This window comes from Colius striatus, chromosome 1 (assembly GCF_028858725.1).
Source record: "Colius striatus isolate bColStr4 chromosome 1, bColStr4.1.hap1, whole genome shotgun sequence".
Classification (NCBI taxonomy): Eukaryota; Metazoa; Chordata; class Aves; order Coliiformes; family Coliidae; genus Colius; species Colius striatus.
Window position 1 is genome coordinate 199,382,215 of NC_084759.1, and position 15,853 is coordinate 199,398,067.

At 50.7% G+C, this 15,853-nt stretch overlaps 2 protein-coding genes across 3 annotated transcripts in view; one reads left to right on the forward strand and one right to left on the reverse strand.

The window, feature by feature from the left end:
• The window catches only part of DMTF1 (cyclin D binding myb like transcription factor 1), a 30,998-nt gene extending 26,489 nt beyond the window's left edge, over positions 1 to 4,509 (forward strand). For both annotated transcript variants that reach the window (XM_062019822.1, XM_062019829.1), the window contains exons 16-17: positions 2,123 to 2,270; positions 3,094 to 4,509. In XM_062019822.1, coding sequence (XP_061875806.1) covers positions 2,123 to 2,270; positions 3,094 to 3,203 — 258 coding nt within the window. In that variant the 3' untranslated portion in view covers positions 3,204 to 4,509. The remainder of the gene's footprint in view (positions 1 to 2,122; positions 2,271 to 3,093) is intronic.
• TMEM243 (transmembrane protein 243) lies at positions 4,336 to 13,925 on the reverse strand. The gene is made up of 4 exons (XM_062019838.1): positions 13,833 to 13,925; positions 7,130 to 7,180; positions 6,175 to 6,279; positions 4,336 to 5,015 (listed from the first exon to the last, which is right to left on the reverse strand). Exons 1-4 carry the CDS (start codon positions 13,908 to 13,910, stop codon positions 4,893 to 4,895), a joined length of 357 nt encoding a protein of 118 aa, XP_061875822.1. The 5' UTR covers positions 13,911 to 13,925; the 3' UTR covers positions 4,336 to 4,892.
• Positions 13,926 to 15,853: the final 1,928 nt, after the last annotated feature.

Below are 15,853 nucleotides of genomic sequence, written 5' to 3' on the forward strand. Positions count from 1 at the left end.
TTCAGTTGCTGGAGCTATGATAATGAGTAAGTCAAGGAAAACAAATACTAAGATGATAACTCTTTAATGGGTAGAAAATGCCTCTTTCGTAAGAAGCCTGATTAGGTTAGACTGTGGGAAGAGATGAGTAAAACAAATACTCCATCATATTCTCCAAAACACTGTGCTCTACTGTTACTGCAATTCTGCTTTATCAGTCTTGAAAATCCATCGTTGATATGCTTTGGCTTTGTTAGGCTTTGTCTTTCAAGGTTTTGTAATAGACACTGCACATCCATTATGCTCTTACAAACAGGAGAGTCTCTGTCTGTCTCAACACTCGGCTCCTACAGAAGCGTTTGATTCCTGAATACATCTGAAGCTGGGGATTATTCATTTCCCTCTTTCTTGTCTCATACTTGGCATAATTGTGCTAAGGTTCTCAACAGCTGAGGCAGCCCATCAGCTTTCTGCTCTCAGTTTAAAACGTCAACTTTTCAAGGTAGAATTAGTAAACTATTGCTATAAACCTAGTTCCTCATTCTGGTTTGTAGAAATTGCTTAGGGCAAGATATTAAGAGGTACTTTTTTTTTTTCCTATACAGAAAAACTGAGTTTGTAATTCCACTTTGCCTTACACTTCTAGTCAGATTCCAGTTTGATTCCAGTGTGTATTTAAATTCTAGGAAATAGCGAACTGCCTGTGAGTGATTCTAAGTGAAAAGTTACTCTAGCAAGACACGCCTAATTTTTTCTTTCTTTAAGTCAGTGTCATTTTATTCAGTTTCCAGTATTGTGTTCTTGCTGTGGGTGTGGGTAGGGGGAAGTAGGCAGTCATGCTGCAGAGTTTTATTATATCTGGCTGGGAAAGGTGCCCATTTGCCACAATGGCTTCTTTAGTTTTTCCCACCTCCCTTTCCCAGCTTCAGGCCTCGCGACACAGTGCTTATCGTGGGCACGTCCAGCTGTGCTCTCTACAGGAAGCTGCCTTTGCAGGCCAGCCATACTCTGCCTCACATTAATGGATCCATGTTTGGACTGAGTTTCAATCACCAAGCTGCAGCAGAGGTAGTCAGCTCCTCCAGCAGCACCAGGGAAAGGGTTTTCAGGGAGCTGTCTCTGCAAAAACCTCATGAAACTATGTAGGAAAGTAAGTTTTGCTCTAACTAGGAGGAGGAACTTCAGGATTTTCTTGGAACAGAGAGGGCTGTAACCTCTCCCAAACACCTCCCACTCTCTCACTTCCAGTGATAAATCCAGGTACCTTCCATTTCTGCCAACAAGAAGTGCTAGTGTTGTGCATCAGTGGTTCTTGAAGCTTCAGCAAGCCTTAGGCTTGTTGCACACAAAAACTGGAATCCAAATATCTCTGCTTATTCTGGCAGCACTATCTAGGATGTCTTTTCACAGTGTTGGCAGAGCCAGCAGTGTGCTGGGACACTAAGCCAGATGTATTACTGCCATTCCAGCACTGCTGCAAGAGCCAGGGAAGAGGGAGCAGCAGCAGTTAGGACTGGAAGAGAGCAGGGGTATTGACGACCTGTACCTGGAAGGAATCAGTGTGTTGCCAATTTTTTCATACAATGAGGTTCAGCTAAAAAAGTTTGGGGCCATCCTGGAGTCAGTATGTGACAGGGCAAGCAAGGCACAGTAGTTAAATGGGTCTTCTGAGCTCTGTATTCAGTAGCTAAAACTTGACACAGAAGTAGAAGTTGTGAAACAATATATAAAGATCAGATAAAGCTGTTGCACTTGTGGAGCTGGTAAGTATCATAAAGGTATTGCTTCAGTATCTCAGAGTGTCTAGACAGCGAGCAGTAGAGAAGCATAATTATTCCTCTGTATAGACAAAACATTTGACTTGGAAGAGAACATTTTATCACCATTTGCAGCCTCTCCTTTCCTCTCTTACTGCCCACAGGGTAGAATTCTTCTCATCTTGTTTTTAGATGCCTGCACTAGGATGAAACATGCCCTCTAAATGCTGAAGGAACCCAGCACAGATGCTGACATTTCAATTTAATGAGATAAAACCCATGCAGGGAGTCTATTGCTTACTATGGAACATGGTTGGGCAAAGCACATTTTCCTGTTCGTGCTACCAAGACTACACTCTCACATCCTGTTCCTCTGTGTTGTGCAGGACCTGGGTTCTCCAACGATAGAACAACAAGTTGATCAGCCTACAATAGATGATGAGACTGTGCTTATTGTTCCTTCCTCCCATGGTTTTATCCAGACCACAGACGATATAGACAGCGAATCAGTCTTGCCTCTGACGACTCTGACAGGTATGACAGTCCCTTCATATGGCTCATACTGGAGCCGGGGTTCATTACAGCAGTGTGGCAGTGTTGGAGTTGCTGTAAACAAAGCTTTATAGATGCTTAGAGAACTTAAATAAGTTTCCATGTCATTGCTGTGAAACTTGAAGCAAGTTGGTTACCCAGCTGGCATTAGTAGAAGTGGAAGAAAGTCCCACTTAACCTTGTGGGAAAAGCATTAGAACAGCAGCTGCTTCATCACTTGCTGAGCAGTTTCCATCACCCTTGAGCCTCGAATTAGTACCCGTAGACTAATAAGTAACTCTTTAGTGTGCACTTCTTCATGTCTGGTGTTTGAATGAAATTTGTTTCTTATTTGAGAGAAGACCAGAAGCATCAGAAGTGTACTTGAGGCCTCTCCTGGAGCGGCTGGGCTGTTTGAGGCGCTGTTTGCACAACACTTGCCTGGAAGGGCTTGTTAGCTTGTGCCATGCTTCCCAGTGTCAAGAGCAGCCCGTGACTCAGAAGCAGCACAGGTATATTTTCCCACTGCTGCACCCAACAAATGCTCCTTTCCAGAGGAAGGGATCTCCTTGCAGAGCCATCAGAGGGTCAGCACTAGGCCTGATACAGTAGTACCTGATGATCCCAAATGAGCCACATATTAGTCCATCATGCATCCACAGTCATAGGTTACCTTGGAACTAGAAGCTGAGAAATGTCTAGTTTGAGCAACATGGCTTAAAATTGGTTACAATTCCAGACTGTGTGTCTCCCAAGTGTGTGGGTTTTATCTCTTGTTTTAATGGCACAGTAAATAATAGTCCTAATGTAGTGTGTCTCCTGACAGATCCTATCCTCCAGCATCACGGAGATGGGTCACACATCATCGGCTCATCCTTGGGCAGTCCCGACTCGGAAGACTCGAAGGATGTTGAAGATTTAGTGAGCTGTCACTGAGATGCAGTAGTCATGTCCATTTTCTATTTGCATTGTGGAATTAGTTACACCCCTGTGCCACGTTTCCAAAGAAAGCAGTCAGTCCGTGTCTTTATACAGAAACTTCCAGTCTGACGTGAGTACAGTGCACTTTCTCTGCTCAGGCTATTTACCTCATTCTTAAAGGGTTATGGAGCACCCAAAGCCTGAGGTGCTGCGCCTCAGCCCGGCTGTTGCAGTGCTGTGAAGAGCTCTGTGGCAGTGCTCACTGCTGGGATCCACGTGCTGCACCTCAGCCCAAGTGTTGCAGTGCTGCGATGAGCTCTGTGCTCACTGCTGGGATCCATGTGGGCAGCTCTGGCCTGACTCCTTACCCTCTGTGCTGAACTGCACATCTGGGAAACTGGAGCGCAGTCAAGGACTGTGGACTGTAGCCTTTTAGTGCCACAGCAAGAATTAGTTTGCACATGTTTTGTGAAGAATGGGTGAGGATTTCTGCACTTATTGACTCTTGTGATACATGGAATAAGAGACTGTTACATTTCAAGAAGAAATGTATTCCATCAAAGACTTGAGGGAGTGTGGGCAGAATCACAAAGAACCTGTCCCTGTTCCCATCTCACTTGGCTCGTGAGTACATCTACGGCACAGGAAGGCTCAGATGCCCGTGAGCCTCCCCTGGTCTGCTCATTCCTGAGGAGTCTGTTGCTGGCAACGGACAGAGCTCAGAAAGATCCCATGTGGGAAAATCTTTTTATTTGTTTTTTTTTTCTTCATCACTACAAGCAGATGAATAAAAAGGGAAAGGCTATGAGAAAGGGAAGATACCAGGACACACCAGCCTCCCCATAGAAGCTTGTAACCTCTTTGAAGATTGTTGTGAGTGGGCTGGGGCTTTTGTCTCTCTCGCTGTTTACATGACACTACCAGACACCTCTCCAGAGGTGATTTGTGCAGCAAGCTTGCTGATTGCTGGGTGGTATGGAGGTGGCCAAGTCCTGGAGAAATAGCTCTGTGAGTGAGAATTTGGGCAGAGGGCCCCGAGGCAAAGGAAACCAACTAATTTCTGCATTCAAGGGTTTGAAACAGACACTAGGCTGAGCAGCAGCCTGTTAGCTAGGGACTGAGAGAAAAAGCTATAGAAACTAAAGACTCATGTATAAATTATTTTATTTATTTCTGTAATTAGCTCTTCATAATCAGGAGTTGGTCTTTTTCAGTCTGTGGTTTTGTTAATGTGAAAAATAAGTTGTAGTTTCAAATGGTTGCCTAGGGAACAGAGGTAATTGTATATTCCGTTTAAACGAAATAAAGAGTATTTGTCGTACGTATGTGTAAGATGCCATTTATTCACACTGCCACACACCCTTGCAATGCTGCAGTTCATTTGTACAGTAATAAAAAAATGCATTTTTTTTTTCCAAAATGAAAAAGCTTGTGCCATTCTGAAACATCAGTACAACTGGAATGTTCATCAAGTGCAACGGTAGCTCTTCAAAAAAAAGCAGAATGTCACGTCTTACGGCAATAATCCTCCCCAACACGAGGGACGTTACGTATACGTTACATGAAGATCATGTACTGATTTATCTCTGCACAACCCACTTGTTTCTTCTCGGGCTGATTGTCCTCCCTCGGAGGTCTCGGGCGAGAGCTGAGCTGAAGGCAGCCTGACACAGCAGCACCAGCGCCGGGTACTCCCCATGGCCATCATTTCCCCACTTCATGGAAGTACAGGTTGGCACATATACATAACATGACGATAGAAAATAATATATAGTAGATTAGGTTCCTAAATTTAGGTTCCAGGTCTCCTTGTCGATACCAGTAGATCTAGAAGAGAGGAGGAGCTCATGTTACTTTAAAATGACAGGTACTTCTGAGACTTTCCATGGCAACTGCACTGGCAACTTCTAAACCTTTTGTTTTCTTTGTCAAACAACCCAGTTTCATCTGACTAGAGAAGACTGTCTGTAGAGTGCAGCTCGTTTTCTGAACAGTTAAGAAATGCCACCTGTTTTCTTAGCATGCCTGTGGAATGCAGAAAGGAGAATTCTGCAAGACATTCCTTCTCCAAGCAAGGCTGCCTGTGTACCTAGGGTGCCAGGTTAGCTCTGAAGATGGGATTTGTCTTGTCAGCTTTGTTGAAGAGGGTGAGTGGGATTTTTTAAACTCTCAAACCTGACTCCACCTTGGTTGCTGAGGCCAAACACGAGGTTTTGCATGACACCAGTGATCTTGGGCAGATAACCAGCTGTAGAAGAAGCAGCTCGTGCTGCCTGGGCAGAGCAGAGCACAGCACCTTCCCCACTTACCCAGCAGCCCCAGGCGGCAGCTGCAGGAATGAGAACACTCTGAGCATGAAATGCCACAGCAGAGGAAGGAGCCACTGCTGTCCCTGCCCACGGAATAGGGTGGGACTAGATGGCCTTTGAAGGTCCCTTCCAGCCCAAACCATTCTGTATGAACTCTGATCTGCCAGTTGCTTCTACCACACTCGGAACCAACACTTGGGATGCCGCAGCTGCTGAGCAGAGGAACTTCTGCAGCCACCCCATGGCACAGCACCTGCTGTCCCTTCCTGCCACCTTCCCTCATCCCCAGTGCCTCACAGGCCACCGACTTCTGCAAGTGCCCAGCTGACCGCACCACTCCAACTCCGTGTTTTGCTCCACTGCTGCTGTTATACAGCACAACCCATCTCTCTGCTCCCCTCACTGCTCTGCTTCCCTCCTTTCCTGCTTCATGTCCCCACTGGCAGCTGCCTGTGTGGTTACAGTGGTGACAAGTCTTGCACTGCAGAAGCATAATTCACACCCCCACTGCAGCCAGCACCAAACCCATCACCACTGTCTCCCTGACAGCTGGTTTCACAGAGGCAGGAAAGCTTTCCCAGGGAAGTGCAAGAAAGAAGGCGGCACCACGTACAGAGGGGTTTGTTGAGCTTTCAGCCTCACCCAGAAGCTTGCCCGGCCAGCAGGGCAGTACTTACAAGTATGGCAGCAGAAATACAACACAAGGAGATGCAGAAAGCAAAAAATATATTCACAGGTTTTGGAGGTAGTTGCGGGAAGACAAAAGCACTGATCAGAGTGACCTGTATGGAGGAAAACAAAGATTGAAGGTTTGCTCTCTTCAGAGCTGCCTAGAGAGGAGGCTCTGCCCAACGGCTCACATCCAGCTCCACACACCCCCTCTGCTCTTTAACTCCCACCCCATCAGAGCTGGAGGGAGCTGTCACATCCTGGAGGAAAACTGCTTTCACACACTTAGGGGGTGGGGAAAAAAAAGAGATGAAAGCTTTGCTACTTTGTCTTGCTGCTGGAAACTGTCCTCCAAGTACCCAGAGAGGCAGCAGGCACAGGGCTGGCTGCTAACCACGAAGGAGCATCTGTCCCTTCGGCCAAGCTGCCCAGCAGCTGGTACCTGGGCTCTCCCTACGGCTGCCTGGCACCTCAGCTCCCAAAACGATGCTGCCTTGGACTACACAACTGCTGCTCTCCAGTTGTGATGGCATTGGGTTTGTCTTTAAAGCCCAGGGAAAGCATAGCTTGAGACAAGGTGACAAACCTTGGAAAAACTCCTGTAAACCACAAACTGGGGGAAATAAATCAGAAATGGATGGAAATAGAGCAGCAGATACGTTCTTCTGGGTCATAAGCACTTTGTCATCTCACCCCACCTCACATTCAGTTGGGATGGACAATCTGCCCATGGACTGGGGGCTTCTGTTGCACACATGGATCTTAAAACGTGGCTTGAGGGAAGGTATTCTCCTGCTGTCAAAGGGTTCTAAAAGGTGGATGTGTCACAAAGTGACTACCTGGGCCCCAAGCTACAGCCTGTTCAGTCAGTGAGGCTTCACCACACATTTTGAGGAGGAACTCTGCTTTTCACCCCATCGCCTGGGGGAGGCACAAACACAGGATGGAATGGAGGATACTTACTACAAGCAGCAAGGACGTTAAGCCGCCAACAACTAGATTGATGACTCTGTCCTGAAGAAAAGAGAGGCCAGTTACACACATGCCTTGGTCAAAAAAACCCCAAAAATCCACATAAAACAGCCCAGTAACCAACAACACAGAGAGCACAGCAGCAGCCAGGATCTATTATCCCCAGCACACCCAGCAGCATCCTCAAGGCTCCCTGGTCAGCTCTGCCACACAATAAGGTTTCCCTTGACTCAGGACCTCAGGGAGGTTGTACTGACCGTGTCCCTGTGCAGCAGGCTTGCTCATTTGCCATTGGCTCCTTTGCTACCTCTGTATCAATTACAGCTGTGCAAAGGCTTTTTAAAAACTGGGAGTGCACAGATGGAAGTTGTCTGAAAAAGCTTATTTTAGCCTCAGTGCCTGAAAAGAAATCACTTAATGGTGTGTTAGGTGGGAATCATCGAGCTGCTGGCAAGGAGGCAAAGTGCTCCCTGCACCCTAGATATTCCTCCTAATATCAACAGACCTGAACACGCCTTGCTTGAACAGACATAGCCCCACACACTTCTTTCTTCTGCTCCACATCACTATACAACACTTGTCTGGGTGGAAATAAACTTTATGCACCTGGGAAGACGTACCCCTTGGTGTCAGCATCTCGGTCCCACCCTACATGGTACAGAGGCAGGGACTGGGAGGGACACCAGGCTGCCTGACCATGGGGACAGCCCAGGGAAGGGCCCCAGATGGATGCACTTGCTGGAGCAAGAAATACCTCAATGGCACAGGGATGGCATTGCCATCCCTGCCCAGACACCTCCCACCTCCCCATCTTCACCGTGCTGCTTGAGTATAAACATCTATTGCCAGGTTGCACTGGGTTGCACACAGTCAGGTGTAACACCCCAGATGGCTGGCTCTCCGAATAAAATGCTGCAACAGCTTCAGCAGAGGAAAGCCCTAGAACTTCAACTGAGATTCTTTAAACGGGTACAGCTAAAGGAAAGTGAGAAAAGAGTTCAAGCAGCAAAAGCATCTTGCCCAAGCCAGCAGGCAGGGCAACCCAGGCCTTCCTCCACCTCTGCTTGCACTGTTCTTCCCTCCTAGCATTACATTTGGAAGAACATTTGCGGAGGGAGAAGCCCCAGGTCATGAAGAAGCAACACAGGGCAGCAGTGGGGCAGGAGGAGAAAGCAGAGAGCAAAGCAAGCTCTTGGGGAAGACCACCAGCCCTAACCCAAGGCTTGGTGCAGCTCAAGTGCCCAGGCTTGTGGCTTACTAACAGGGTCTTTACAACTTTACCTACCAGTCCCCAGCTCCTCTACATAAAACCAGACCATTTATGCTCCTACAGCTCAGAGGCTCCAAGCTGTGGGCGCACAGCAGTGGCTGCAGCACTGGGAAGTGACCCACCTCCATGGGAAATCTTCACCCACAACTCCTGCAAGGTCCTTGCGAGACCCCTTCTCCTCACCAGCGCTCCTGGACATGGCATCAGCCACATGACAGCAGCCCTCTGCCAACAACCCACCACCAACCCCAAAAATGAGCTTGGACAGATAATGTCAGGCAAATCACAGAAGCAAGAAGGCAAACTGCAAGCTTGCTACCTCTGTGAGAGTGTGTCCTGACTGCTCAGATGGGCTCCTCCACCTAAGCTAAAATAAAGAACTCAAAGCTAACTTTAATCTAGCTATGTAGAGAGGTCCTTACCCCTCAAATCAACTCCCGTATTGGTAGAGGACAGTGGTTTTGCTCTGCCCTTGACCTGCAGACCTGACTCTCCCTGATTTTACGCAGGGGGATAGGAGTTTGCATTCAGGTTTGGCTCCCTAAGGTCAAAAAGGAGTGGCAGGAGGTGAGCTGCTGGGTCCTTTCTCCCTTTGTGCTGTGGGTTTCAAAGAGGAAGGGGAGGGAAGGTGGAGGAGCTGAGTGCAGAGCAGCCCCAGCCCACGCAGCACAAGCAGTGAGCAGTCACTGAGGGACAGGGACATGATCACATACCTACAGACAGCATACACCATCCAGAAACTCGGGCATGATTAGCTTTCTCCTGTCTAACCACAGACTTGGAGGACAGCAATTTTAACATGGGGGAAATTCATCCATTTTGCCAGGACAGAGACTGTTTTCCCGGGAGAAAACAACAGGGTGGGAGCTGGCTGTGACTGCGGAGCGCTTTTCTCTGCCCATTTGTGGGAGAAAACATCCCCCTGAGCACGGGCACCTCTCAGCTCATCTCTCTCATCTCACCTGCTGCTGCCAAACAAGTCAGTGCAGGGACACGGAGCAGAGTGGCCCTGTGGGTGGCAGCCAGTCCCTGCAGGACAGGGCATCCCTTTCCCTGCCCTCAACCATCCCCCCCCCCCCCCATCTGCTAAAATTTTCCAAGTGCTCCACCGGCAGGAGAAGGTATTTCAGGATCGGGGGATTAGAGCCACTGATCCTGAAATCCCAGGCTTGGCAAAAGCGGCCAGAGGCTGCATTCCCCGGTGCCCGCTGACACCTCAGCCCCAGGCAGCTTAGCACAGCAAAAAGGTTAAAAATACACAAGCAGAGGCCAAGAAGGCTAAAGGGATTGGAGCTGATGGAGCCTTTCACCTCTGCGCCAGTGCCTGAGCGCGGAGCCCAGCGCGGGCAGCCACTCGTGGATGCCGGGCACGCAGAGATGGGCTGTGGCGAGCCATGTGTCCTACCAGCCATGTGTCCTGCACCCGGCTGGCACAGCCAGCTCTTGCAGCCAGCACGGCTGATTCAGGGAGGATTTTTCTCCAGCCTCACTGTGTGACGATAGCTGCTAGATTAAAAAGACAAACAAAAAGGCAGCGTGCACACCAAACATGGGAGGATGGAGGTCACCTGCACAGGCACAGGCTGCTCACATGGGGACACCAACTCCTGACAGAGCACACGTTGTGCTGGGGGGTCCCATTCAGCCAACCACCAGCCCAGACAGACAATGAATTCATAGAGTCACAGAACCACATGATGGTGGGGGTTGGAAGGGACTTCCAGAGATCACCCAGTCCAATCCCCTGCTCAAGCAGGTCCACCTAGATCAGGTCACACAGGAACACATCCAGGAGGGTTTGGAAAACCTCCAGAGAATAATTCTGTGTTGTGCAAGCTGCATTTCGAAACAGGAGGGTTTCTGACCTCTCTTCCTACTCCAGGGAAGGTGTTGCAGGGTCTGGAGGCACTGGGCTTGTCCCAGAGAGCTGCTATGGTGCTGAGGTCAATCTCCATCTACCTCTGGGCAAGGGAGACAAGGTCAGGAAGCATCAAGCCCTCGCAAAGTGGGAGGGTACAATCCAGAATCCTTTGGGATCTTGGTCAGGGATCTTGGTTTGAGCAATAAGGAAACTGAGGCACGATGGATGATGTAGCCACACCACAGCACCTGCAGCATAGGCTTTAGAGCATTGCTCTTCACCCCATTCCAGCCTGGCACCCTGCATCCTCCAAGTTCATAGAATCATAGAACTATTTTGGTTGGAAAAGACCTTTAAGATCATCAAGTCCAAACACTCACCTCACACTGCCAAACCCGCCACTAACCCATGTCTCTCAGCACCTCAGCTACATGGCTTTGCAATATCTCCAGGGATGGGGACTCCACCACCTCCCTGGGCAGCCTGGGACAGGGGCTGACAACCCTGTCAGGGAAAAAGTTCTTCCTGATCTCCAATCTAAACCTCCTCTGGTGCAACTTGAGGCCATTTCCTCTTGTCCCATCAATCCTTACTTGGGAGAAGAGACTGACCCCCACCTTACTACAACCTCCTGTCAGGGAATTGTGGAGAGTGATCATGTACTCCCCCTCAACCTCCTCTTCTCCAGGCTAAATACTCCCAGCTCCCTCAAGTGCTCAAAAGACTTGTGCTCCAGACTCTTTTGCAGCTCTAGTGCCCAGCTCTGGACATGTTCCAGTACCTCAGTGTCTGTCTTGTAGTGAGAGGTCCAAAACTGAACAAAACCGAAGCTTAACAGCTTGTGGGCTGAGCCCACGGGGATCAAGCTCCTGGCAGAGGCTTGGTGGGGAGAGGGGAATGGGCTGGTGCCTTGGAGGGTGGGTACCTGGTGGCATCTCTGCAGGCATGACAGAAAAGCCATTTTTACACCTTACATCAGCAAGAGCAGATGGTCAGCAGCCATGGCAGCCCCTGGCAGCCCTAGGGGACACCCAGTCCAGTGCCAGATTAAACGGCGTGGAACAGCAGACGAGAAATGCTGCACACAAGAAGAGCTGTGCTCAGGGCTACCCTGCCACCCTCCTGCTGCAAGACATAGGGACATGCTGTTGTGCCCTCAAAGACTCCCCATTCCCATTTGGAGCTGTGCAGTCTCTATTGCCTTCTGCTTCCAGCCCACAGCAATTAACACCCACCCGTTTGCACGTCAATGCTCCCCACACAGAGGATCCCAATCAGCTTCTGCTTTCAACTTCTGCCCCAGGATGTCCTGCATCTGTGATGCTGTGGAACACGATGCTGGTGAGCGTTGAGCACTGTGGATTCAGCTGGGGTTTCCAGGATTCAGTACTGGCAGTGAGCACATACGAGATGATGCATGTCTCCTCTTTGCCACCTTACTCCTGCATCCTGGAAACCCCAGTTGAATCCACAGGGCTCAACGCTCATCAGCATCGTGTTCCACACTCCCTCTTCCCACCACAGACTTCTTCGGTGCCAGGTTGCCCCCACTCTCCACTCAGCAGCTGGTAAGGAGGCCCAGCGTGGCCAGAAGCCCCTGCCCACCCCAAGCAGAGAGGCCCAGTTGGCCAGCACTGGCCATCGCTTGCAGAGACCCAGAAGTGGAGCCAGGGCACAGGCAGATGCACTTCTCCCAGCAGACCTGCTCCCTGCTTAAGGCAAAGCTTAGCTTTGCCATTTCTGAGATGAAACATTTCCAGCTCTGGACCTCAGCAGCATCCGTCTCTAAGCAACCACAGTGAATCACCCCGGAGGAGAGGACCCCAGGCCAGCACAGCCATCCCATGTCCCTGAGACAAGGGTATAGCAGCAAGAGAGCATCGTCTGCCGCTGGTCCCACACGATCAGTTCCAAAAACAGCCACAGGGCACTGGCAGGGGGTGATGTGCAGGACACTGGAGCTCTGTTTGAGTCCAAGAACTCGAAGCAGCATCCCATGTTTGTTATTTAACACTCTCCTTTGTGAGCAGAGCTGCAGCCAGAAAGAGATGGGGCAGTGGGGGAGGGGTGTCTGAGATCAAAGGCTCAACCTGGGCTGGAAAGTTTGGGGTTTGCCTGTAGGACAGCTTCCCAGCACTGACAGCACATCCCAGTCCCCAGAAGTCCCCGTCCCTGGAAGCTTCTCCAAGCTGGCCAAGGACCAGTCGATATAAAAGGTCCCATCATCTCCCTGGCTCCCCATGGGGGCTGGCACCTGCTAGTGGGGGAGACCCATCCCCCCTCGATCCATCCTCTCAGAGGTCCTGCCTGTCTATCCCACATCCATTTTTTGCCCCAGATTTGGCCGGTTATCACTTACTTTGTATTTTTATCAAACGCTATCATTTTAGCAGCATTTCCAAGCCCTTGGGCAAGGTGTGTGGAGGTGACAATGCATTTTATACACCTGTGAATAACCAGCTCAGCCCACTCCCAGCCTGCACCGTCTCCAAACCCACACACACCTCGAGGGGTAACCTCTCCTAAACCCCTAAAGCCGTAATCCGCCGTTATCTCGCTGGAAACGGGCACACGGCACCGGGTACCGCGAGTCCCGAGGGCTGCGAGCGCCGGGGAGCCCCCTCCCCAGCGCGTCCCCCCGGAGCCGGCACCGGCCCAGGGCACTGACACCCGCACCGACACGTCCGGCAGCCGCCGCCGCTCACCCGCACGGCCACGCAAAACTCACTGCCGAAAGCAGCCCCCTGGCCTCAGCACGGGTCCCCCAGAAGCGGGTGAGGTGCAGCTGGGGGTGCCGGGGGGAGCCCCCCCCCGCGCTCCAGCCCCTGCCGAAGGTCCCTCGCCCCCGCGGCTCCCCGCGCCCCGTCGGAAAGCGCTTGGGCAGGGGAGGGGGATATTTAGGGGGGATGGTTCGGAAGTTGATTCAGAAGTTTATTTCTGGGAGGCGGGGGGAGACTTTAGCGAATGTTTTGATTGGGGAAGGGTCCTTTGGGGGGGTTGTTCTGGGATATCGGGTCTGTTTAAAATCCGGGGGGTGGTTGGGGCAGTTTTGACGGGCTGTTTTTGTTGTGTTTTGGGGCACCGATCAGGACAGGTTTGGGGTTATTTCTCATGTTGGGATGTTTTTAGCAATTCAGCCAATCTGAAAGGTTTCTTCCTGACGGGGTTTGGGGGGGTGGGGGGGCTCGTTTAGCATCTTCCCATCGGGGTGCAGCTTTGCTGTGGCTTTAGCGCTTTCCGAGGCCGGTTCGGGGGGCGGGGAGGGGGCAGCCGCTGGGGACATCCTTCGCTCTGTTGTGTCGGGTTTAATTTGTTTGCAGGCTCGGTGCCGGCTCCTGGCTGGCAGCGGCTGCCGCGCCGGGCTGCCTGCGGCGCTCCCCGCGCCTGCGGAGCCGGGCGCAGGGCTCTACCGCTACACCGGGGGGGGGCTGCGGTTCCTCAGTACCGGGGGTGGGGGCATTCACCGCGGGTCGCCGCCGCATTTCCCTCGCCGGGGGGTTATTCTGGGGTTCGGGATGGGGGTCCCCACCGGGTGTCCGGGCAGCCTCCCCCCGCCCCCTTACCCTGGCCGACGTCTCCCCGAAGAGCGGCCGGTTGTCGGGCCCGCCGGTGCCGTAGCCGCGGCCGGCGAAGCCCTCCATGGCGCGGGGGCGCGGGGCGGCCGCCGGGGGGCGCGCCCTCATCCCGCGCCCCCGCGCGAGCCCCGCCGCGTCCCGCCGCGCGCAGACACGCCCCCAGCGCGCGCGCGGCCACGCCCCCGCCGCGGGGGGTGCGGGGAGGGGGGGGGGGGGCTGCGGCGGGGCCGCGCGCGGACGGGGCTGCGGGGTGGGCGCGCGCGCACGCGCGGGAGGCGCCGCCCGGCCTCGAGTGGCGTGGAGCGGGATGCGCGGCCCCGCGAGAGCTGCGCGGCTGCGGGAGCGCCGGCGGTGTCCCCCGCTCCGGACTGAGCGTGGCGCTGGGGCGCGAGAAGGCAGCTGCTGATCTGATTTATGTTTCATTGCGTTGCGCTCATTTTACTGCGTTATTTCGCCGTATTTTGTTTCATTTCGTTTCATTTTAATCTTTTTATTTAATTTTCTTGTATTTCATTCTATTTTATTTTACTTCATTTGATGTTATTATTTACTTTCCTTTCATTTTGATTTCCTTTATTTTACTGCTTTGCATTTCGTTGCATTTTATTTCAGTTCATTTCATTTTGTTGCATTGTATTCAGTTTAAATTTTTTTTTCTTTTATTTCAGTGTATTTCGTTTTAATTTGTTTAATGTAATTATTTCATTTCTTTTTTTTAATTGCATTTCATTTTGAATAACTTCCCTTTATTTCATTTCATTTTGTCTCAGTTTTATTTCATTTAATTTCGACTAGTTTCATCGAATTTTATCAGAGTGTGTGTCTGAAGCTGGTAGAGATGAAAAAACAAGCTTACACATTCTTCCTGGTCACCTACACGAGTCACCTACATAAACTAGGTAAAAGGGAGTGATTATCTCCAGAGCAGGGACTGATGACAGCAAAATAGTTTTGCTTTATATGATTAGTCAAAGTTTTTGTTCAGATTCACCAAGTGGAATCCAATGTGCTGCCTCCACTTTGCTGAGAGCTTGCTGCTGCTTGCTCAGAGCTGAAGATCACTCAGTCTCACAAAATCCCTTTCCTCTTGGCTATCCTCACACCATCATAGCTACTTTTCTCTACATGTATTCTAAGATGAAAACAAACCAATCAAGTTGCACTAAATGTCCAGGAGAGGTTTTAACTTGTTTGTTCAAAGACAAATTGGACAGGACAAGGGGTAATGGGATCAACCTGGAACAGGAAAAGTTCCATTTAAATGTAAGAAAAAACTATTTCACTGTGAGTGTGATGGAGCCCTGGCACAGGGTGCTCAGGGAGGGTGTGGAGGCTCATTCCTTGGGGGTCTTCAAGACCCACCTGGACCCATTCCAGTGTGACTTGATCTAGGTGAACCTGCCTCTGTGGGGGGTTGGACTAGATGATCTCTAAAGGTCCCTTCCAACCCCTACCATTCTGTGATTCTGTGGTTCTGTGATAAATTCCACTAAATTTCTGTGACATTTAGTAGAAACAACAAGGGGATTTCCTTCTTGCTGGGTAGAAAAGATTTAGAGGTCATATCTGCAGGCAAAGAAACCAGAAAGAAGAGAAACAGACGCAAATATTGTCTGTGTGGTTGTTGGGTTGAGGGTCAATTCCTGCTCACCCCTCATCATCCAAGATCTTCCCTTTTAGGCCACTGGTTGTGGCTGGTAGGAGCTCTCTGCACTCAAACAAGAGCCTGGTGAAACCAGCCACTTCTTGCGAAACATTTCAGTGGGTTTGGTGAAAAGTGGTGCCAGGGCTACTTGACCTCAGGGCACATGCTGTGTACACGGGGCTCCGGGTGCACTTGGTCTCCATTCAGCCTCCAGTGGTCAACACACTTGAAGACCAAAGCAGGGCAATTTCAAAGATGAAAGGTATTAAAGTGAAGCAAGGATGGAAACTTGTCAAGCTTTTGATGAGCTCGACTTCATTCTGAGCTGAAGTACTGGGTGGAAAGTCATAGTTGTTCCCACGCT